General features: G+C 50.0%; 2 protein-coding genes across 2 annotated transcripts; both read left to right on the top strand.

Annotated features, from left to right (window-relative positions):
• Positions 1-1,601: 1,601 nt before the first annotated feature.
• Positions 1,602-2,657, top strand: LOC104583034. Its single transcript, XM_010234698.1, has one exon. The coding sequence runs from the start codon at positions 1,602-1,604 to the stop codon at positions 2,655-2,657; it is 1,056 nt and encodes a 351-aa protein (XP_010233000.1).
• A 10,206-nt stretch (positions 2,658-12,863) lies between these two features.
• On the top strand, positions 12,864-14,276 carry LOC100832430 (protein ANTAGONIST OF LIKE HETEROCHROMATIN PROTEIN 1-like). The gene has a single exon (XM_003565397.1). The coding sequence runs from the start codon at positions 12,864-12,866 to the stop codon at positions 14,274-14,276; it is 1,413 nt and encodes a 470-aa protein (XP_003565445.1).
• Positions 14,277-20,758: the final 6,482 nt, after the last annotated feature.

The following is a 20,758-nucleotide window of genomic DNA, read 5'->3' on the forward strand; positions in this document are numbered from 1 at the left end:
AAGCATTTACGAGGAGTTCCCCTCGCGGCAATTGTTGCATGGCTACATCATTATTACCACCCTGCAAATAATTAACCAAGCATTATACTCATTACGTAAAACAATATCTTCGTTACGGAAACATGAGCCTAGCTTGTCACCCAATGCAGGATGGATACTCCATAGACGAAACACAATCTCCGTACGCTAGCCTGGCTGATCACATATGCAATACCCTCATGGAAAGGGTGAAAGGGCGAAACTCCGCACAAGAAATGTTCAATCGTGTTGAAGCCTTGAAGGCCGATGAACTAGTCGATCGATCGCCTATGTCCACGGGTCGAGTGCAACGACCCGGTTTGGAACACCCCTAGCTAGCTAGCTCTAGCTAGCGTTGTTCCAGCCTATATAGAGCAAAGCTGTGCATGTGTAAAACGATCTAGATGGCATTGCACTTAGGATTGTGGTGAACCAGTACGTGCAGGCTCCCCGTACCTCGGAAAGTTCGTGGACCTATCAGTCTCACAGAAGCGTCTATCATAGACGGGTCAAGCGATTTCATTGTTTTTTCTTCCTCTGTTGTCGATGATAAAAGAAATCTACGTACAGGCCCAGGTGCAGTCCACCACTCCCGACCCCGGCCCAGCCAGTCAGCACCGTGCAACGACAGCCACCCAAATCGTCGCCTGCCAGCCGGCCCCACATGGCAGCGGCAGTACTAGCCGCTAGGGTTTCGGTAGCTAGGTCTGCTGTCTGTCGCCCTCTCGATTTTCCCACCCTGCGCCGCCAGCGCCCTTCGCGCCGCCCAAAACCGCGTGCTCAGCCCCACCCGGAGCCTATAAATAGAACCCCCCTCCTGTCCCATCTCCTCACACCCAGCAACACACATCAGTCTCCCCTTCCTCTTCCATATTCGATCCCCCTTAGCTCCTCCATGTATATCTAGAAGAAGATCCCGGCCCTCTTCCATATAGACCACAAAGATCCCTCCTCGCTTCCTTCCCCTAGATCCACCTTACAGACCTATCGCTCTTCCAATTTCATCCATTTCCGAAGTTCAAAGGAGAAGCTCTGCGGATCGACGCCACAGTTCCAAGGTTCTAGCTAGCTCTGTAGTGAAGTGTCTCTCGGTGTGTGTTTTGGGTTTTTTGCCGGTTTTGCTTTGTTGCGGAGGTTGTTTTCCGTTGTGGTAGCGTGCGTAGCGTGTTGTGATGTGTTGTTAATTGTAATCTCCGTTAGAAAATGTCCGGCATGGCTGATCCTTTCCTCACCAACTTCAAGAACCGCATGAACGCCGATGAAGAGTTCCTGTCGAGGGTCATCAGCGGCGCCGATGAGCCCTGGCCGCACCCTGAGCCGGCAGCGCTCGAGGCGGTGCCGGAGGTTGTTGACGCCCTGCTGCCGGAAGCCGGGATCGAGCCGGTGCCAGAGGCGGCTGAGATCGAGCCGGTGCCAGAGGCTCCTGAGATCGAGCCGGTGCCGGAGGTCGTTGACGCCCCGCCGGCGGCCCCCGTGAACCCTGCCGGCAAGAGGAAGAAGCGCGGCGCGTCGTCGGGTCGGGGACGAAGAAGAAGCAGCAGGCGAAGCCCAAGTACAACGGGTGGTGGGACGACGTGAGCGTCATGAGCCCCAGGTACCCGGCCTCGGAGTTCAACCGCGGGCTCCACATGGGCCGGCCCACGTTCCACCGGCTATGCGCGGAGCTCCACGACGCCATGGTCAGGAACGACCCGCCGGCGCGCCAGGCCATCCCGGTGCCGACCCGGGTGGCCGTCGCCCTCATGCGGCTGGCTCACGGGATGCCGTACAGGGAGATCTGCGTCCACTTCGACATGGGCGTCTCCACGGCCCACAAGCTCTTCCAGCAGTTCTGCCGCGCCGTCCGGGCCGTGCTCCGCGACAGGTTCGTCGTCTCGCCCTCGGCCCCCGGGCAGGATCTCTACGCTGACACCGTCAAGGCCAAGTTCGAGGCTTTAACCGGGATCCCTGGAGTCACGGGCGCCGTCTACACGACGCACGTCCATATCATCGCGCCCCAGCTGTACGTCCTCAAGTACTTCAACCCCCGGCTGGCGGAGCGCAACGCCAACAAGAAGGGCAGCGCCTCCTACAGCGTCGTCTTCCAGTGCACGGTGGACGCCGACGGCGCCTTCACCGACATCTTCCTCGGCTCCGACCACCCCGACGGCAGCTCTGGCGGCTCCAAGTCAGACGAGTACGTGCTCCTCAAGTCAAACCTCAATGATAACCAGATGATGATCCCCGGCGCTCCCCCGGTCCGTCTGCTCGGTGGGGCCAGCTACCAGCTGACGGACTATCTCCTGGTGCCGTATGCACGGCCGAGCTCCGAGCTCACCGGGGCGCAGGAGGAGCTGAACCAGGGAGTGGTGGCAGGGAGCGCCGTGGCCAATGAGGCCTTCATGAAGCTCAAGGCTCGCTGGGCGTTCCTCCGTAGGCGCACCGAGGTGAGAATCCCGGATCTCCGGGTCATCTTCGAGACCTGCTGCGTGCTCCACAACTTCTGCGAGCGCTTCTGGGACGAGCTCGACCCAGAGCTCGCCTTCGAGCTCGAGGACGACGTGGTGCCCCCCGAGATCCCCGTGCGCTCCGCTGCCGCTGCCCAGGAGCGCGACGCCATCGCCCACAGCCTCTTCCTCCGCCGCCGTGCCAACAATTAACCGCGAGCCCTTCTACTGAGGGAGCGCTGGTGGCCGGTCGATCGAGAAGGAAGGACGGAAGGAATTTCAGAGATCTACCAGTTCAAGTGCTTCTTTAATTTAGTTCATCGTATCTTCGTCGTCTTTCAGTCAGAAAGATGTGCATGCGGGCATGCAGTCGTTTGTTTCGTGTTGTTAGGTTTGATTTGGTCGAGTTGTTGTTTTTTCCCTTAGTTGTTGGCACAAGATTGTAAGCCTATATAGAGGCATCATCGTTTCATGTTTTCTAGTACTGAGATTGTAAGTTGGCAAATCTTTCACCAAGATTGAATAAAGTTCAGTTTTTCGATTCATGCATGCCTTGCCTTGCCCTTGCCAGCTTCTTAATTACAACGAAGATTTTTTTTAAGGAAAGAGTACAACCAATATTAGTAGTACAATGAATGCTCATAACTTATTGCCAGGTTTTACCTTCCAGCAAATTAATGTTTGCCTCTCGTTTATTTACCAAGTTCTATACGCTCGCCAGATCGTCACCAAGGCATGTTGTTCTTTATTGCTAAGGAAATCATGGAATTAGTATTAGGCGACAGTTCTAATGATGCTTGTGATACTGTATCTAATCATGGAGTATATTTTTGAAATGATTGGAAATAAGGAAGAGAGTATAGATGGATGCTATTCGGGTCATTTGCTACATCCAATCTGACAATTCATTAGGACCTTAATTACTGCCTTAAATCAGTACAGCTAGCCAAGATCTTTTTTCGTAGAGATAATACATCCACGATTAATTTGTACCATTTATACATTCACGCGCAATTGCCCATCTGCAAAACCACGAAATCTGACTACAGAACAGGCAATGCTTATAGTAACTAAAGGAAACATTTAATTTGTATATGGTCCTGGCCTTTTTATTTTGAGTCCAACATATCTTCGGTGTCTCTCTTTTTCCTGGTCCTGGCCTTGTTTGAGTCGTCAAACATATCTTCGGTGTCTTTCTTTTCTCTGGCCGTCCAGCAGTAATTCCGAAGCATAGATATTTTCCTTTACACCCCGGCATGAAACGCAATATAGTGGTAGCACAATTAAGCATACCGAGTCTCATGGAACAACTAATAGTACGGCAACACAAACAACAAAGTCCTGTGGATATGTACAAAATAAACAAGACCTGACCAATTTTATTTTGAAACGCAAGATGTTCACAAATTATTGACCAGAATTATTCTTTTTGTCATCCATGGCTGACGTTCTAAAGCAGTATCAGCGACAATCTTCGTCGCCAAACAGCCAGAGATATCTTGGAAATACATGTTTTTTTAGATCAGAGTGTGTGCGGTTAATTAATTAGGTACATGCACATGACAGAACATAATTGGGTCGCGAGCAACGCCGAGTGGGTCGTAGTCTTAAGCCTTTTTTGCAACGAACGGGAAGATTTATAAATTGATATATAGTAGGGTTATAGTCGGCAGCGAGAAGCTAGACAATACATAGAAAGGCGTCTCAAGTCCTGCAGACTCGGCATAAAATTGTGCGAGTTGAGGAAGTTCATGCATGAGCTTCTCTATTAACTAGTGGATTCCCCTCGTGTTGCCGCGGGAATCTGCGAGTCCCTCGTAGATGCATAGATAGAAGTTAGGAACAAATCTTGAAAGTCACTTGACAATTCAGTCAAACCGATCTGGGTAAACAATTAAGCATTAACACTATGTGGATATAATTCAAAAAACATTCATTAAATTGACAAAATCTTGCCATTCTCATTACCGGATAATTGAGGGTCTGAGACACTATGTCGATCAGTGGTTAGGCAAGTTTTTGACCTATTATTTACACACCAGCATCACAGATGATGAAAGGAGGGTCTGCCTATAATGAAAATGAATGGCGCCTTGTAGTCATATACATATGAAATGATATAGAATTGAAAAAAGGATAACAGATGCCGACATTATGATGGAGAGAGGCAGAGAGCACTGCCTGACACCGGGACCTGTAGGTGGTGTGCTAGTTGAGGCAGTACTTTGCAAGACTTGCTTATTTTCCTTAGCAAATGTTGGGTGATTAGAGCATCTTCAACATTTCGTGTATATTTAATTTGGTTGTATATATGAAGGTATAGACACCGATCTAATTAGATTCTCTATCAACATCTTCAATTTTTCAGCAGTTTGTTTATACACATTTTGTGTATTTCTATGTCCTATATTTTAATAGTATCTTAGAACTACCAATTCAATTACCATTTTAACAGCTATATTTGCAACGCCTACCATCTACAAATAATCAAAGTTACCTTCAATGGAGATATGGGAGTATACAATACTCTCTCTGTTCCTAAATTCTTGTCGGGTTTTTAGTTCAAATTTGTACTAAAACAACGACGAGAATTTATGAACGGAGGGAGTAGCAAATTTGGTATAGCTTGCAAAATCCAGCAGTGATGCACGGCACAGCGTGAACACACATATGAAAAGGCCTTTTTTCAGAATAAAATAAAATTGAATGCAACAAAACAACAAAATGTAACAGCTTCCTTGCTTGGCTGACTAATGTCCACCAACCACGCGAATGTTGCTCGTCTTCCTCTCGTCTATGGTTGCTTACTGCTCTGCTTGATCACTCCACGCGCGCCTACTACTCTCAAGCCCCCTGCCCAGACCTTGCTGCCTCGGCCCGGCCCGTACCCTCCTTCTGTTTCCCATACGACGGGCTCCCTCCCCTCCTAGTGCGGCGGCACCGGATACCAGAGCTGCGACGGCGCCCCGAGCTGCTCTTCCAGATCGGCAGCGCCTCTCCCTTCCTCCATTGTCCCCATCGGCAGCGCCCCACCCCTCCTCCAACTCCCCCACTACCTCCTCCTCCTCTATCTTCCCCATCGGCAGCGCCCCACCGCTCCTCCAACTCCCCTGCGGCAGCGGTACCTCCCCATCCTCTATCTTCCCCGCGGCGGCCGAATCCAATCGAGAAAAAAATAAGTTTTATTTTCTTTATCAATTAAGGCTAGCTGCGCACTTTGGCTTGCCAGCGGGGACGGCGCTCGGGGCTGAGCCCGTGGGTGGCGGGGACGGAGCTCGGCCGCGGCTTGTGCAGAGCGCCGCGGCAGCGGCGGCTAGCACATCGCGCAAGGAGCATGTCACGCAAGGAGATTTAGCGGCCAGGCTGACGTGAAAAATTAGAAGATGTGATTAAAAGATGGGATGCTGATGTGGATAAGCTGCATGTGCAGCTTGCTAAATTTACTGCATTTAGTGGGTTTCAACTTTATAGAGTTTATAGAGAGCGGTAGGGATTAATCTCCCTCTTCAGTTTCGGACATCAATACTAGGACACTCCCACGTTAGATGGCGTGTGTCAATATATACAAACCCTCTACGGCCGAGCAACTCTCCTAAGGGGCCATCAAGACATATATGCACTACCACGATGTAGTCGGATTCAACAAAGGCAGGCATGGGAACGCAGTCACGAAGCAGTAAGACCGCATCTTGCATAGCTAGGGCTTTAGTTTCCTCGGCACCAGCATGTACACCCTGTAAGAACGCTCCATGTATGCTAACATGATTACTGCGCCTCACTTGCGGTCCCCAATTATGGGGCATACATAGAGTTGTCACAATGTGCATGCTTGTCCTCTAGAGGGTAACCACCATATATATGAGCAATCTCACCTACAATATGGCTTCTGTATAATAAATCCTATCATAATTTGCATTCGCATTGAATCATTCACCCTAGCTAGGGAACACAACCTACGCCTAAATACGCGCGCATAGTTTCTTCCGTAATGTAACCATGTCGCGAAGAACGAAACCCTTAGCAAGCATTTACAAAGAGTTCCCTTTATGCAACCTTTGTTGCACAACTACATCATTATTAACCCATGCATGATCATGCATGACACGTAAAATTATTATAAAAAATGGGAAACATGAGGCTCATCTATACTAATTACTAACCAAAATACAATCCAGATACTCCGTACGTAAAATATATTCTTGACCTAGGATAGCGGTTGTCATATTCAGTACCAAATGAAAAGAGTCACACACCGTAGCGTCATTGCCCACACGAGAGCTATGCTCATATGCAAACATTGTTCTCCGTAGCAGCACAACAGATGGGTGCTCTATTGGTGTATATTTAATTGGGTAGAGTCTAAAGTTGACCTTAGTTTTGGCCATGGCCAAAATTAAATATGGTGTTTGATTTGATGGTAAACAATGTTTAGGCAAGCTAATATTCCCTTAACTTTAATCCTATAAAGATTTAATTGGGGCGGCGGTCGTCCGTCACATCTTCAGACTGCGTCATTTGTCGTTTGGCCAGGTTTGTCATTTATCGATAAACCACCGGTCCAATTAAACAAAACAAATCCTGAAGTACTACATCACACCATATACTAGATGATACCCAGTGTGTGTTGCTGGAAGACATGTGCTGAAAAAGTAGCTACGGAATGTACAGATATAAATTAAAAAGGAATTGAAATTTTCTAAAACTTCAGCTATGAAAATGTGCATAAAGCTGTACAGATATAAATGAACACTGTACATTCATGCTACAAAGAACCCAAGTGAGGTTGGTTCTTTGGTATTTTCTATCGTTGGCCCTGATGCTAAAACATTTTTTGTGCCCCAAAGAAAAGAACAATGTAAATCCACAAAAAATAAAGAAATCCTTTCTTACTGTGTCGGGGGGATGACCCCGGGTAGGGTCATGACGACACAACTCTAGCCGAGATGACGGAGGCAAAGCCGGCATAGTTATGTATGCCGGTATCGTAAAGTCAAACTAACACTAAGCCGGCATCCTGAATGTATGCCGGCATGACTATATTGTCTTATGAGCTTGCAGGATAAGGACGAATACCTTGATCTCGGCCCACGCCGAGATCTCTCAACGGTCTTATCCTGACCACGCAGCAGAGGGTAAAGCAGCGTCATCATTATCGTGGAAAAGGCAGTCGCCGCTTACGTACCCGGTGCCAGGCGACTGTACAAAAGAAGCACCGAAAGAGAATCTCTGACGGAAGCCGGCAGAGGATAGCGGTACTTGCTGCAGGGTGCCAGGGAAAAGTAAAATTGTCTTGTCCTCTACGGTGCCACCGGGATGGAACCAAGCCGCGTGCCTGGCGGGGCCCAAGGAAAGTGACGTTAGGACTCGGCCCACATGTTAGTGTGACATGGGCGGCCTATAAATAAAACATTACCCTCTGTAGAAAGAGACAGAGCACTTAGGCATATAGGGTTTCCCCTTCTTCTTCTTCTTCCTCAAGAATACAGCTCAAGGAGCGCCATTGTAGAGCTTGTCTATCTCGGTTAATACAACAAAGCAGGAGTAGGAGTCTTACCTCGGCAAGAGGGCTCCGAACCTGGGTAAATCTGTGTGTTTGTGTAACTTGTGCGTGTTTCCCTTCACGTCCTCCCTCCTCCGGTTCCTCCTTCGTCCATCGGCCCCAAGTTAAGCCATCATATGGCATCTGCCGTGACACCACCACGACAGTTGCCGCGCACCGTGGGGCCAGCAACGGCGCTGGCTGGAGTCTTCATCCGGACGAGAAGCTTTCTCGCCACTGGAGAGCGCGTGGTCTCCGGTTTGGTTCGGAGATTCGGCTCTCTGGGCTTCATCGACAACAACGCGGGCTGCTTCAGCGACACACCGCTTCCCTACGCGGGCCGCTTCATCAACTTCAGCATGCACGAGGTTTATGTTGGTACTGACAGCCCTTGCAGGTACCCAGAGCAGGTGGTGGTGGCCGAAGACCCCCCCGCCGTCCGCACGGTTCGTGGCCGGCATGTCGACTGTCCCGCTGACCGTGTGGAGGTCATGGTGACGGCTCATGGTGTTGATGTTGGAAGGGACGCTGCGGGGAAGTGGCGCGGTTGCAACCAAATCTGGCAGAACGGCGAAACTCCCATTGGAGAAGCCGGAAAACATCGCCGCTCAAGCCGGCACGTCGACCCTGCCGCCGAAGCCGACCCAGCTCCAGGCCTCCATCGAACGACTGACCGCGCCGGATGCGTTGAACGCTAACCCGGCACCGCTGCAGGCGGAGTTGGAGTTGGAACAACAAAAACTGTTGAAGGAAGCTGTTGACATCGCTCACGCTCGGCAACAACTGGATATTTCACTCCGTGAGTATAACAAAGCCCATGGTCTTAGTTCTACTGCGTTTACTAACCCTAACCGAGTTGGGGAGGTACATAACCGTGGCAAAAACTTGAATGCCGAGATGACAAGAGATGGCAGGGGTGCCAGCAGTGTCGGCAAGTTACGCCTCGGCGCTAAAGCCAAAATACAATACCCCTGTCAAAGCTGCTGAGGCTGCGGCCGAAGAGCTGCCGAATCTTACAGGAGAGGCACTCCGCCAGTAGCAGCTGCGCGTGAAAGAGCTGTTGCGCACAACTAATGAGCAGAATGAGGCATACATGAGAACGCACGGCAAGCCCGGTGCATCTCAGGTTATTCACTCGGCAGCGGATGCCAGCATAACCATGTGTCGGATATGAACAGGAGTTAAATGAGAACAAAAACTTACCGGAGGAGCGCGGTGATCCCGGTTGTATGCCGGCATGTCCCATGTCCATCGCTCCGGCATGCTCGTCTTGGTGATCGCCTTGACCCGGCGCCAGACTTCAGCATGAGTGAGCTTGAAAGTTGACACTCTGTCCGGGTCAAATTGGCCGCCATAAAAGCACATCTTGTGTACTCAATGCTGAAGCGGACATAGACGCCGATACAAGAAGGTGGCCAACAAGTCGTCAGCCGTCATCCCGTTATCCTTGAGTTCGAGGATGCCGGCGTGGATCTCGTTGACCTCCGGGAGGGTTTCCTTCGGATCGTATGTCCAGTTCCTCTTCTCCTCCGGGGGGGCGACTTCGAATCCCGGCAGGTTGATTCTGTCAGTGTCGGAGGTATTCTTGACGTAAAAGAAGATCTTGAGCCACTTTTTACAGGACTCAAGACCCTAAATCCGAGGGAAGGCCGAACCTCGGCGAGGTATAACAGTGGCGGCGCCGCATTGGGTCATCGGCTTAGCGGCGGCGGGATTCTCCTTGTCGGGAAGAACCTGGGGCCGGAACATGAAGTACCTGGCCCACAGGTCAATGGAAGGCCAGAGGCCGAGATAGCCCTCGCAGCAGGTGACGAATGCCGAGAGAGTAAGGATGGCATTCGCCGGAAGGTGGTGCGGCTGGAGGCCGAAAAAATCTAGGACGTACCTAAGAAAATCGCTAGCCGAAAGAGCGAAACCGCGTTCGAAGTGAGCAAGGAAAACGACATGCTCACCAAGCTCCGAAGTCGGTACGGTCTCGTCCCCGGGAATCCGGCATTCGACGTCCTCCGGAATCCGTTGGGAGCGGCAGAGCCACTCGATGTCCGCCGGAGTGACATCGGAGCCCTCCCAGTCGGCTCGCTTCGAACCGGTCCTCTCCTCAACCTACTGAGCAGCAGGGTCGACGGCGGGGTTACGAGAAGAAGAAGCCATGGTTTGGGAGTAGATCTAGGGTTTGTGTTTTCGGTGAGGAAGGCGCTTGCGTGAGGCTCGGGCAAGCAAAGAAGTGCGGCAGAGACCCAAGCGAGTGCGAGCGAACTTGCAGCGGCGAGCTCGGTGGCGGAGAGCAAGAAACCGCAGCGGCGGAGAAGCTCGGAGCTAGCTACGACGGCGGAGTGTGCAGAGAGCAGAAGAGCAAAGGAAGGCGAAGAAGACGAAGAGTGCGAAGGGTTTTTTACCCTCGCCCTCCCCCTTCTATTTATACTCACGGCGCAGTAATGGGGCGCGGATCCCCCGCGCCCACTACTTGTGTGGCCTACGGGAAGAGTGCGCACGACTTGGGGGCAGTTATTCCCATCAAGCGCATACGTTTGGTTACCGCGCGGCGTGGAATCCCATCGGATTCGGGAGGATAAGTGTCCGCGTCAGAACGCTGCCGGCTTTGCTGTCCGATGGAACGCTGTGCTCGTCTCAAAAAGCGCACCGGCAGTAAATCGGATATTATCCTCCCGTTAGTTTAGAGGAGTGCAGAGTCCAAGTCACAGGTGGCATTAATGTCGGCGGAAGGAAGTTCCCAATTGTCGGCCACGGAGGTGAAAAGAATCTTGGCTAGGGGCTGGATAAGCACGCCGACCCGGAAAGTCGGAATGAATTGATCTTGGCTAGGAGAACTTGGGGCTGTCTCAGCATCCTTTTCAGCTAAGCCCTAGTAGGCTTTGGTGGTTTGTCTATGGGAAACTGTCGTGGCCAGACATTCTTCCCTGCCGGACCGCAACGGCTTCGAGGACTAGTGTCGGGGGGATGACCCCGGGTAGGGTCATGACGACACAACTCTAGCCGAGATGACGGAGGCAAAGCCGGCATGGTTATGTATGCCGGTATCGTAAAGTCAAACTAACACTAAGCCGGCATCCTGGATGTATGCCGGCATGACTATATTGTCTTATGAGCTTGCAGGATAAGGACGAGCACCTTGATCTTGGCCCACGCCGAGATCTCTCAACGGTCTTATCCTGACCACGCGGTCATTATCGTGGAAAAGGCAGTCGCTGCTTACGTACTCGGTGCCAGGCGATTGTACAAAAGAAGCACCGAAAGAGAATCTCTGACGGAAGCCGGCAAAGGATAGTGGTACTTGCTGCAGGGTGCCAGGGAAAAGTAAAATTGTCTTGTCCTATACGGTGCCACCGGGATGGAACCAAGCCGCGTGCCCGGCGGGGCCCAAGGAAGGTGACGTTAGGACTCGGCCCACATGTCAATGTGACATGGACGGCCTATAAATAGAACCTTACCCCTCTGTAGAAAGGGACAGAGCACTTAGGCATTTAGGGTTTCCCCTTCTTCTTTTTCCTTCTCAAGAATACAGCTCAAGGAGCACCATTGTAGAACTTGTCTATCTCGGTTAATACAACAAAGCAGGAGTAGGAGTCTTACCTCGGCAAGAGGGCTCCGAACCTGGGTAAATCTGTGTGTTTGTGTAACTTGTGCGTATTTTCCTTCACGTCCTCCCTCCTCCGGTTTCTCCTTCGTCCATCGGTCCAAGTTAAGCCATCCTATGGCTTCTGCCGTGACACCACCACGACATGCTGCGTACAATTCTTCACATTATATTTGATAAAGATCAAAGATTCCAGGAATGCCGTAAGAAATATTCAAGTCTAGCAAAATGACATGCTGAAAATGGAGCCGCTGGACTTGAAAGATGCACTAAGCTTGGGAAAAAAATATCAATGATAGCAAACTCAGCACCGACATTAATTTAAACAATTAACAGGCATAGCAACAGCAACGATCGAGAACAAATTTATAGACACCTCCACCATCACGTGGGAAGATGGCTCCAAAGACATGGCTAATAAACTCACGGCAAAATCCAGAAGTGATAGGAGAACCCAAGTACGGTAGGACACTAGGAAGAATCAAGGATGTATTTCGGAGGGTATCGATGTCTGCAAGACTGCAACTGCAGTACCACACGTACGAGATGACAGAGAAAGTTGGGGCGAGGGCACATACAGATCTTGGAGGAACTTCTGATGTGCATTCCAGGGGACCTAGTAGAGGCTGGCCGGTACTGCTCTCACATGTTGCCATCGACTGCTGTTTGGAGGGAGGCTGTTGGAAGGCAAAGGGGCAGCTATTAGTGCGTGATGGTGGGAGGTGAGAGCTCAGGAAAATTAGATAGTGGAAACGACACGGTTAACTGTATAGGTCTATAGGATCTCGGATTCTCTTCTCTTTTTTTTTTGAGGGGGCGGATCTCGGATTCTCAAAAAAAGAAAAAAATCGAAGTGGACCACAGGGCCGGGCAGGCCACCGCGCGCGGCCCATCCCTAAACACACTGATCGGCCCAATAAGCAACAGCTCCAGCCAGCCGTCAGAATATTCCCGAACCAATTCTCAGAAAAAGAATATTCCCGAACCAAAACCCAAAACGCCACGTGCGCGCCGCGCCGCCATCCCTCTATCCAAAATCTCTTTCCGCCAAACGGCCCCACATGGCAGCGCCAGTAGTACTAGCCACTCCTGGTAGGGTTTGCCAGCAACGTTCGAATTTTTCCCTTCTCCCAGGTCGCGCCGCCAACATTCAGGGGCCCCCGCGCCTAGCTTCCTCCCGCACACTATAAATCTCCGCCCTTTGTCTCCTCTCCTCGACAACCATCTTCGCTTTGCTTCTCCTCTACGGCTTTCCTCCATTTCTGAATCAAGTTTGATCGATATAATGGCCGGCGGCATGAACCCTTCTCTCACCGGGTCGCCTTCCTCCCCCTCCTTCTATGCGGATGACTACCTGTCCTGGTTGTCCACCTTTCTGCTGGAATCGGAGGACGAGATCGAGGCGGCACCGACGCTGCCAGCCGTTGAGCCGCCGCCGGCGCAGCAGCCCACTGTGAACCTGGGTAAGTGGAAGAAGAGCTCGGCATCGGGGACGGGGAAGAAGAAGCGCGGGTCGTCCTCCAAGGCGCAGCGCTCGCCGTCCGGCTCACGGACGGAGACGACGCCGGCGCCACGCGGCGGAAGGAGCAGCAAACACGCTCACCAGCGCCTGTTGGCGAATTACCGGGCCGCCGAGTGGTGGCGGGAGGTGAGCAGCCCTTCATACCCCGAGCGGGACTTCAAGCGCGAGTTCCACGTCTCCCGCCGCACGTTCCACTACCTGTGCGACGAGCTGGGCGCAAGCGTGGGCAAGGAGGACACGTGGCTACACGCCGCCGTGCCCGTCCCGAAGCGCGTGGCGGCGTGCCTCTGGCGCCTGGCGCACGGCCACCCATGCCTGACAGTCGCCGAGCGGTTCGGGGTCAGCGTCTCCACCGTCCACAAGCTCCGCGTCGACTTCTGCGCCGCCGTCAACTCCGTGCTCCTCGACCGCTTCATCGCGTGGCCGGAGACGAACCCGCAGGCCGCCGCCGTGGCCGCCGATAAGTTCGAGGAGGTGGCCGGGATCCATGGCGTCACGGGCGCCGTGTACACGACGCACGTACCGATCGTCGCGCCCCGGCAGCACGTCGCCGACTACCACAACCCCCGCCTGCAGGCGAGCCGCAACGACTACAACAGGAGCGCCTGCTATACCGTGAGCATCCAGGGCACGGTGGACGCCCACGGCGCCTTCATCAACGTCTGCGTCGGCAACCCCGGATCGTTATCCGACGAGGAGGTTCTCCTCAAGCTCTCTGATCTCAACAACGGCGCCCGGCGCCAGCAGCCGTTCCGTGTGCTCGGCGGGGCCAGCTACCCGCTGACGGACTATCTCCTGGTGCCCTATTCCTCGTCGAGTGCTACCGACAATTGCCTGACGCCGGCGCAGGAGGAGATGAACAAGGCAGTGGAAGCCGGCACCGCCGTGGCCAAGGATGCCTTCATGAGGCTCAAGGCGCGCTGGGGGTTTCTCCGGAAGCGCAGCGAGGTCAAGATCCCGGAGCTCAGCAATGTCATCCAAGCCTGCTGCATGCTCCATAACATCTGCGTGAGATTCGGCGACGAGCTCGACCCGGAGCTCGCCTTCGAGCTCGAGGATGACGACATGCTCCCCGAGGTCCCCGTGCGCTCCGCCGCCGCCGCGCAGGAGCGCGACGCCATCGCCCACAACCTCCTCCTAAGGAAGGTGGCCGAGAGGACAGGCGAGAGGGAATGAATATCCGGAGGGGCAAACAGTTCAATTGGTTCTTTAGTTCATTTGTTGCCAGAATAATGCATTGGATCAACATGCTATTGTGCATGGTTGTAATTTCGTTGTTAGTGTTTTCGATCAATTTGTGTTTTTTTTTGCCTCAGGTGTTATTGGCGCAAGATATTGTAAGCTGGATAAGCAATTTTCATACTATATCATATTTTGTTCTGCATAAATATTTTCTCTCGTTCGATCTAGATCCATGTATATTTTCTCTCATACATGCTTCTTTGGACTGAACCAAAAGCAGGCCAGCAGCTAGCTACAGCACCAACTGTATCTGTTGTTCTTTGCTGACGACGCTAGCTGGACGTGTGATGTTATATGATTTGAATATTTTCGAATATACGGACGATAAATAGCGGGAGAGCAGCCAGCTAGAGATGATATCTTAATTCCAAGATTTGGTTTAGGAAAAGGGAAATTACAACCAATATTAGTCGCACAATGAATGCTCATAACTTATTGCCAGAGTTTTAACTTCAAGCAATTGCATACTACCTCATGTTGACCTGCGTAATCTTTGTATTCACCAAGCACCTGTACGTTGTCCTGTAGTATTCACTATGAAAGGCAATCAATAATGATGGCAGCTCGGATTAAGCACTGCGCCTCGTCTGTCACGGGACAAATAATATGGCAACACAAGCAACAAATTAAGTCCTGCAGAGATATATACAAATTAAATAAACAAGCCTAACACAGTATTTTTCAGAAACGCAAGATCATCAAAAATTGTTGACCAGAATCATTCTTTTCTTCATGCATGCATGGATGGCTGACTTTCTAAAGCCAGCATCGGCGACAATCTTAGTCGCCAAACAGTTCAGAGATCTCCTGGAAAGACACATGCTGCTGATTATTTTTCAGATCTGGGCATGGCTAGCTAGGAAGTACAATGTTTTTTTAGAATGTTATACTATGACTCGTTTTGTATGACTAGCTAGACAGGTGCGGCGGTCTGAAGATAACATGACACCGCAGCCGATCGAGACCTTTGTTCCTTCTTTTTTTTTGAGAACATGGCCGCTGCTGCTCAAGTGTGCAAATGGACGGAGGCCTATCTAAGTTTGCCGGACAGGCCCTTTCTGGCTTTCTCCCTCTTCATGCTTCTGTGCGCTAGTGTTTCTCAAAGTGCATGGGCTTATATTTTCCGTCCTTGCGGCTTGCCTTTCTGCGGGAGAGTGGCTGTTCGGGAGAGTTTCTTTCTTTTTGAGTTAACCCGCGGGCTTTGGTCTCGGAGTTCCTTTGCATGGACCATTGGGCCATGTCCCGTTTGCTGCCATTGAGGAGGAATGTCCGGCCGGATCGATACTAGCCACGCCACTCCCGTCCTCTCCAGTGTAAAATGGTCTGTGTCCCGTTTGCTGCCATTGCGGAAGAGTGTCCGGCCGGATCGATAATAGCCACTCCAGTCCCGTCCTCTCCAGTGTTCCGCTTCCGCACTTCCGCTCGTTACCGGCTGCGCTTTATGCAGACATTCAAATATTATTAAGTCAACTTGTAAAGAAATTTTATAAACTAGCAAGTCTTTAACTGTCTAGAAATGATATATAATGGGATTTCGCCTTTTCGCTTGCAGCCTTACTTATTTTTTTTCTTCAAAAAATAGATAACCCGGCATTTGCATTGCAACCTGGAGTACATACTAGCTACCCCAATTTTTTTTTGAAACATCTGGTTTTGTTGAATAAAAAACAAAGTACAAGGATCAAATAAATTGGAATAAAAACCGTCAACAAAGATTGTTAATAAATTTAAATTTACATTAAATTCTTTGGGGAAAAAACTCTTCGCAATTTTTTTCTTCGAATTCAAAATCGCTAGACCCAGCGGTGGAGTCAGCCTAGAGTCGAAGCCTGGGCAGAGACTTGATATTGTATTGTTTATACAAGAATCATCACCAATTTAGCAAGCATTTGCTCCAAGGTTGTTTCTGATTATACAAGAGGCATCACATATTGAGCAGTGCCCAGGGTGGCGAGGCGGTGGTTCCACCAGTGGCTATACCCATCATCTGTATCTTGATATATCTCTTTGTACTTGTTGATGGAACCGTAGAAAACCAAACCTGTACAAACTAGACTAACCTCATAGGTTTTGAAATAGCCGCATCAGTCGCTCACTAGCTCGAACGATGAAAAATTAAGATCATTGAACACATTGTGGCTGTGGACACCCCCTTTTTCAAAGGCAGATTGTCGAACCGTTGATTCGCAATCAAACTGAAAATTAAGGAAAATGGCCACAATCACGAGATCCACTAGCTCCATGGAATATGGATCGTGCTGACTAGCTATGCCATGCCGGGGATGGAACCGGGAGACCATTATTCCATCCGTTGTCGCCTCCACCGCCAGGACACTATCACGTACCTCACCATTCACAAAGGAGGTATAAACTACTAGCTAGACGATACATTGTGTTCTCTACTTCTCCCAATGTCAAATTGGCAATCATAGACAAGGGGAACCGGCAAACATCGCATCTTTGGTGGCTCTGATTTCCGATGGCTAGGTTCAGTTCCACCTACCCCTCTTTGAAAATTGCTGGAATTTGCGATTCGTGCTGGAATTTTGGGATATTATGGACCAAAATCATGTCGAGTATTAATTCCTGAAAGATCTCAAAGGCCATTAGGTGATAAAGCATGGGGAGTGTAGTTAATTTATAGTCCCATCTCCTTTGTTAGTGGGGAGGTAGCTAGGTTGACCTCCTTATTATAAGGGAAGGTGCTTGGGTCCCCTTAGAGCAAAAAAAGGAATTAGGTACACGCGCTCCCTCGCTCACCACACATCGCATCGTGTTTCACGTGAATCGAGTTTGTTTGGTTCGGACGAGCTCATCAGCCTATGCGGTTTTGAGTTTTTGTCAGTCGGGATAATCAGAGTCAATAACGCATAGTAATTGATCCAGCTTGCAGGACCTGGCCGCATGGCTATACAATGAGGTGAGCCGTCACCTCAGAAAAGAACCCTAATCTCGAGTGCCTCCACACGCCCATATATATCCAGTGCCGGAAGAGCGCCCTCTAAAATCGCGATTTTCAAGGTCCTTCTTCCGGAGAAGGCCGTTAAGGTTTTCGGGAGCGTTCTGCCACGATTCACGCTGCTTACTGCTGTGTAGTATACTCCGTATATAGTTTGCATGATCTGGTTTGCTATAGTTTTTATGCCATGATTTTCTGAATTAGTTAAATAGTCCTTCCGATTCATAAAAATGTCGTCCATTTTGTATTAAGTTAGTATAAATTTTGTACTTAATTTATAAGTGTGCCACACTTTTTATGGATCGGAGAAATTACTAAGATTGCGGAATTAGTCGCCAGTCTGTGCATGCCCAAGCTACTCGATCCTACAAACGTGCGCAGTACTTTGCGGCCGCCGGCTTCGGCTAGCTGTGAAGTTAGCGCTTGCGTTGTACTTGCGCGCCAGATCGACCAAATTTGGCTACCTCTCACCCCACCCCCACCCATCTGCTCAAACAGTTTTAGTTGGGTCGCGACGCGCATCGACCGCCAGTTCACGCTTTTTCCGCCGATCGACCAGTCAGTCGACAGTTGTTGTCGCCTAGCCAACGAATTGAAACACAAATCGCCGCTCTTTGACCAAACTTTACCTCGCTCGCTTTTCCTTCGTCGACTCAGGCCGGCCGGGAATCATATCGCCAGGGAATAGATGCAAGCAAGCGTGCAAATAGCGCTCTTTTACTAGCTAGTACCTCTCACCACACACCCATCCGTATGGACCGATCTAGCTAGCTACCTGCTAGCTGGAGTAGTAGCTCCGGCAAGGGTGTGCGCATGCAAAGATTCCAATTCCTGATCACCCAGCTAGCTTTCCCAAAGGGTGCATATATACAGTGTATCATACGTGAACGTTTGTGGCTTTCCCGGCCATAAACAATGGCCGGGAAATGGGGAAAGGGCAGCTCACCCTATGGCACGGCGACAGGAGTGCATCCCCGCCCATCTAGAAATGGTATCGATCTGGTCCTTGTTCTGTTCATTCCGTTGATAAAACGGGCGTACTTATTCGCCCTTGTCATGAGCTTTAGCTTTTCCAGTGTGTAGTCGATGTATGCATGATTCTTGTGCCTATTGTCTCTTTCCCAGAATGAACCTAGCTAGCTGCAGGTAGAGGAGTACGTTGCCCCTCCTCTATTCCTGTCTATTTGGAAAAGGTTTCCAAATACAGTAACATATATGAGTACATCCAATTTCCAAATGCGGGCTGACTATCTATACATTCCTTGATCTGGGGGAACCATATACAGCTACTTTGAGATAATTCCCTACAAGTTATTTGTTAGGTAGCTCTTTTTTTTTTGGAGAATTAGTTTTTGCTTTAATATTGTCACTAAGAGAGCTAAAGCACACTACTAAGAACCGTCTTGGGAAAGCGGTGCTTAGAATGTGAACGTAGCATATCCTCACTCGGTTTATTGATGGTTTTCACATTCAAAATCATCGATTGGTGTTGTGTCGGAACTCAAAACTTCCGAAGTAAAGTTTGGTTGCGCTTCGGAACCATCAATGAGTGTATCTCTAGCTAGCACTAACGAGCGAACCCTTACGTTGATCATAGACAACTTTGTTGGTTAATTGTTTCGGAACTTCCAAACTATGTAGTTATGGAACTTCGAAAGGTTGGTTTGCTTGTGCAATAGCTAGATTGTTGGGGTTGGCTATACGTAGGCATGCATGTATCAATTGGGGTATGATTGATACTTCCATTTTGCATGCCATTGAGCTACCCTCTTGTTGAGAGAGTTAAGGCTAGAAGCACCTAGGAGTCTTTATCAACATGTGGTGAAACCAATGAGTTTGTGAGGTTTTGTGGATTTCCCAAAACTCCACCTCTAGTGATTGAGCATGATCTCAAGGAGATAACACGAGGACTTTGTGACCTCAAGTCTCTCCAACGTAGATGAGCAGTTGTGCCACTACCAACGATCTGGACTCCTAATTAAAAACAATGTCTTCTCTCAACTTGCTTACATCCCACACTCACATTCTACTAGTTGATTACCCTTAAGTATAATTGTGTGCACTGTAGGATCCTTACTTGCTTCATGCACCATTTTCTCCACGTAGCGTAATAGTTATAGGGTTTTCCTTTTTACCCCTCTTTAGTCGATATATTTGACCCTCCAGATAGGAAACCAGACTAGAGGAGATGTAATGAACCAGGGAGATGGTCAATTAATTATAAGGTTTATAGTCTAACGAACGACTTGGTGGAGAGCTCGATGAAGTGTTGCAATTAACATGCAGTTGAGCGTCTCATTGTTGCCATTATCAAGGACAAAGGTGTATCTAACCGACATGTTTGTACAATTGCACATTGTATGGAGGCGTAATTGATTACAGAATTTCAACGCTTTATTGATCGACTGGACTTACTAGGGCTGAGTAGGTAATATGATGCCTCCAGATGTTTACAATTAATGGATAATTTATCGGGGCACTGACGCCCTACTTTGACATCTATGTTAGGAATAAGCCACTAGCGTGTGCGTGTCTAGTGTGTACGTGGCCGTGGCGGGTGTGCCATGTGTGTGTGCGTGTGTGTTCGGGTTCAGGTCGGACGCTGGTGCGTGGCCGCGTCCGAGTCGTTAGCAGGGGTAGCCTTGGCGTTCTGTTGGAGCTGGCCGCGTCCTTCGCGTACGAGCGCGTCGTGCGCGCGGCCTGGGCGAGCGGATCGCGAGCGAGGTGGGCATGCAGCTGCGTGCCTGCGCGTGTGCATGAGCTGCCACTGCTTGTTAGTTGGGGATTTTCAGTTCGAGCTGAATACAAGACGTTTGTGCGTCAGGGCGTTCGTCGCCAGAAAAAATCTCTTGTTTCCTTCTTCTACCTCCGTCCGTAAGAGCGAGCGAGAGCTAGTCCGAGCTAGGGGCTGTCATTTGGTATCAGAGCGGATGTCCAGACTTGGTGTAGGCCCAGCAGAGCGGGAGGTTAGGCAGCAGCTTTGGGGAGAGGAAGGGGTCATATAACAAGGACATGCAGGACAAGAAGCATGTGTAGGAGGGAGCGGTGTGCTAAGGAAGAAGGTGATGTGATTTTGGGGAGAGGGGGCACGCTCGCACGAGAAGGTTTAGTTGTGACTAACAGAGGGGGAACGCTTGCACAATAAGGTTTAGTTGTGCCTAACGCTTAAGAGTAAGCCTTTGTACAGATGATGCCTATCGATTTGTTGGAGCAGAGATCAACATCCAATCGTACATGGAGGAAAACACATACTTTAATTAATTCGAACTGGATCCTCTTATTATTTACTCTCCTTTTCAGTTTACTAGCTAGGCACATCTCAAAAATTTCAAAATTTCACTTTAGTCCATTTGCTCTGGGAATAAGCAAATATTAGTTACATACACATTAATTATGTGTATCTTTGGTTCCCAACGTGGAACCAACCAACAAATGAAGGAGAGGGATTCACATATGT

The sequence above is a fragment of the Brachypodium distachyon genome, chromosome 2 (assembly GCF_000005505.3).
Source record: "Brachypodium distachyon strain Bd21 chromosome 2, Brachypodium_distachyon_v3.0, whole genome shotgun sequence".
Taxonomy (NCBI): domain Eukaryota; kingdom Viridiplantae; phylum Streptophyta; class Magnoliopsida; order Poales; family Poaceae; genus Brachypodium; species Brachypodium distachyon.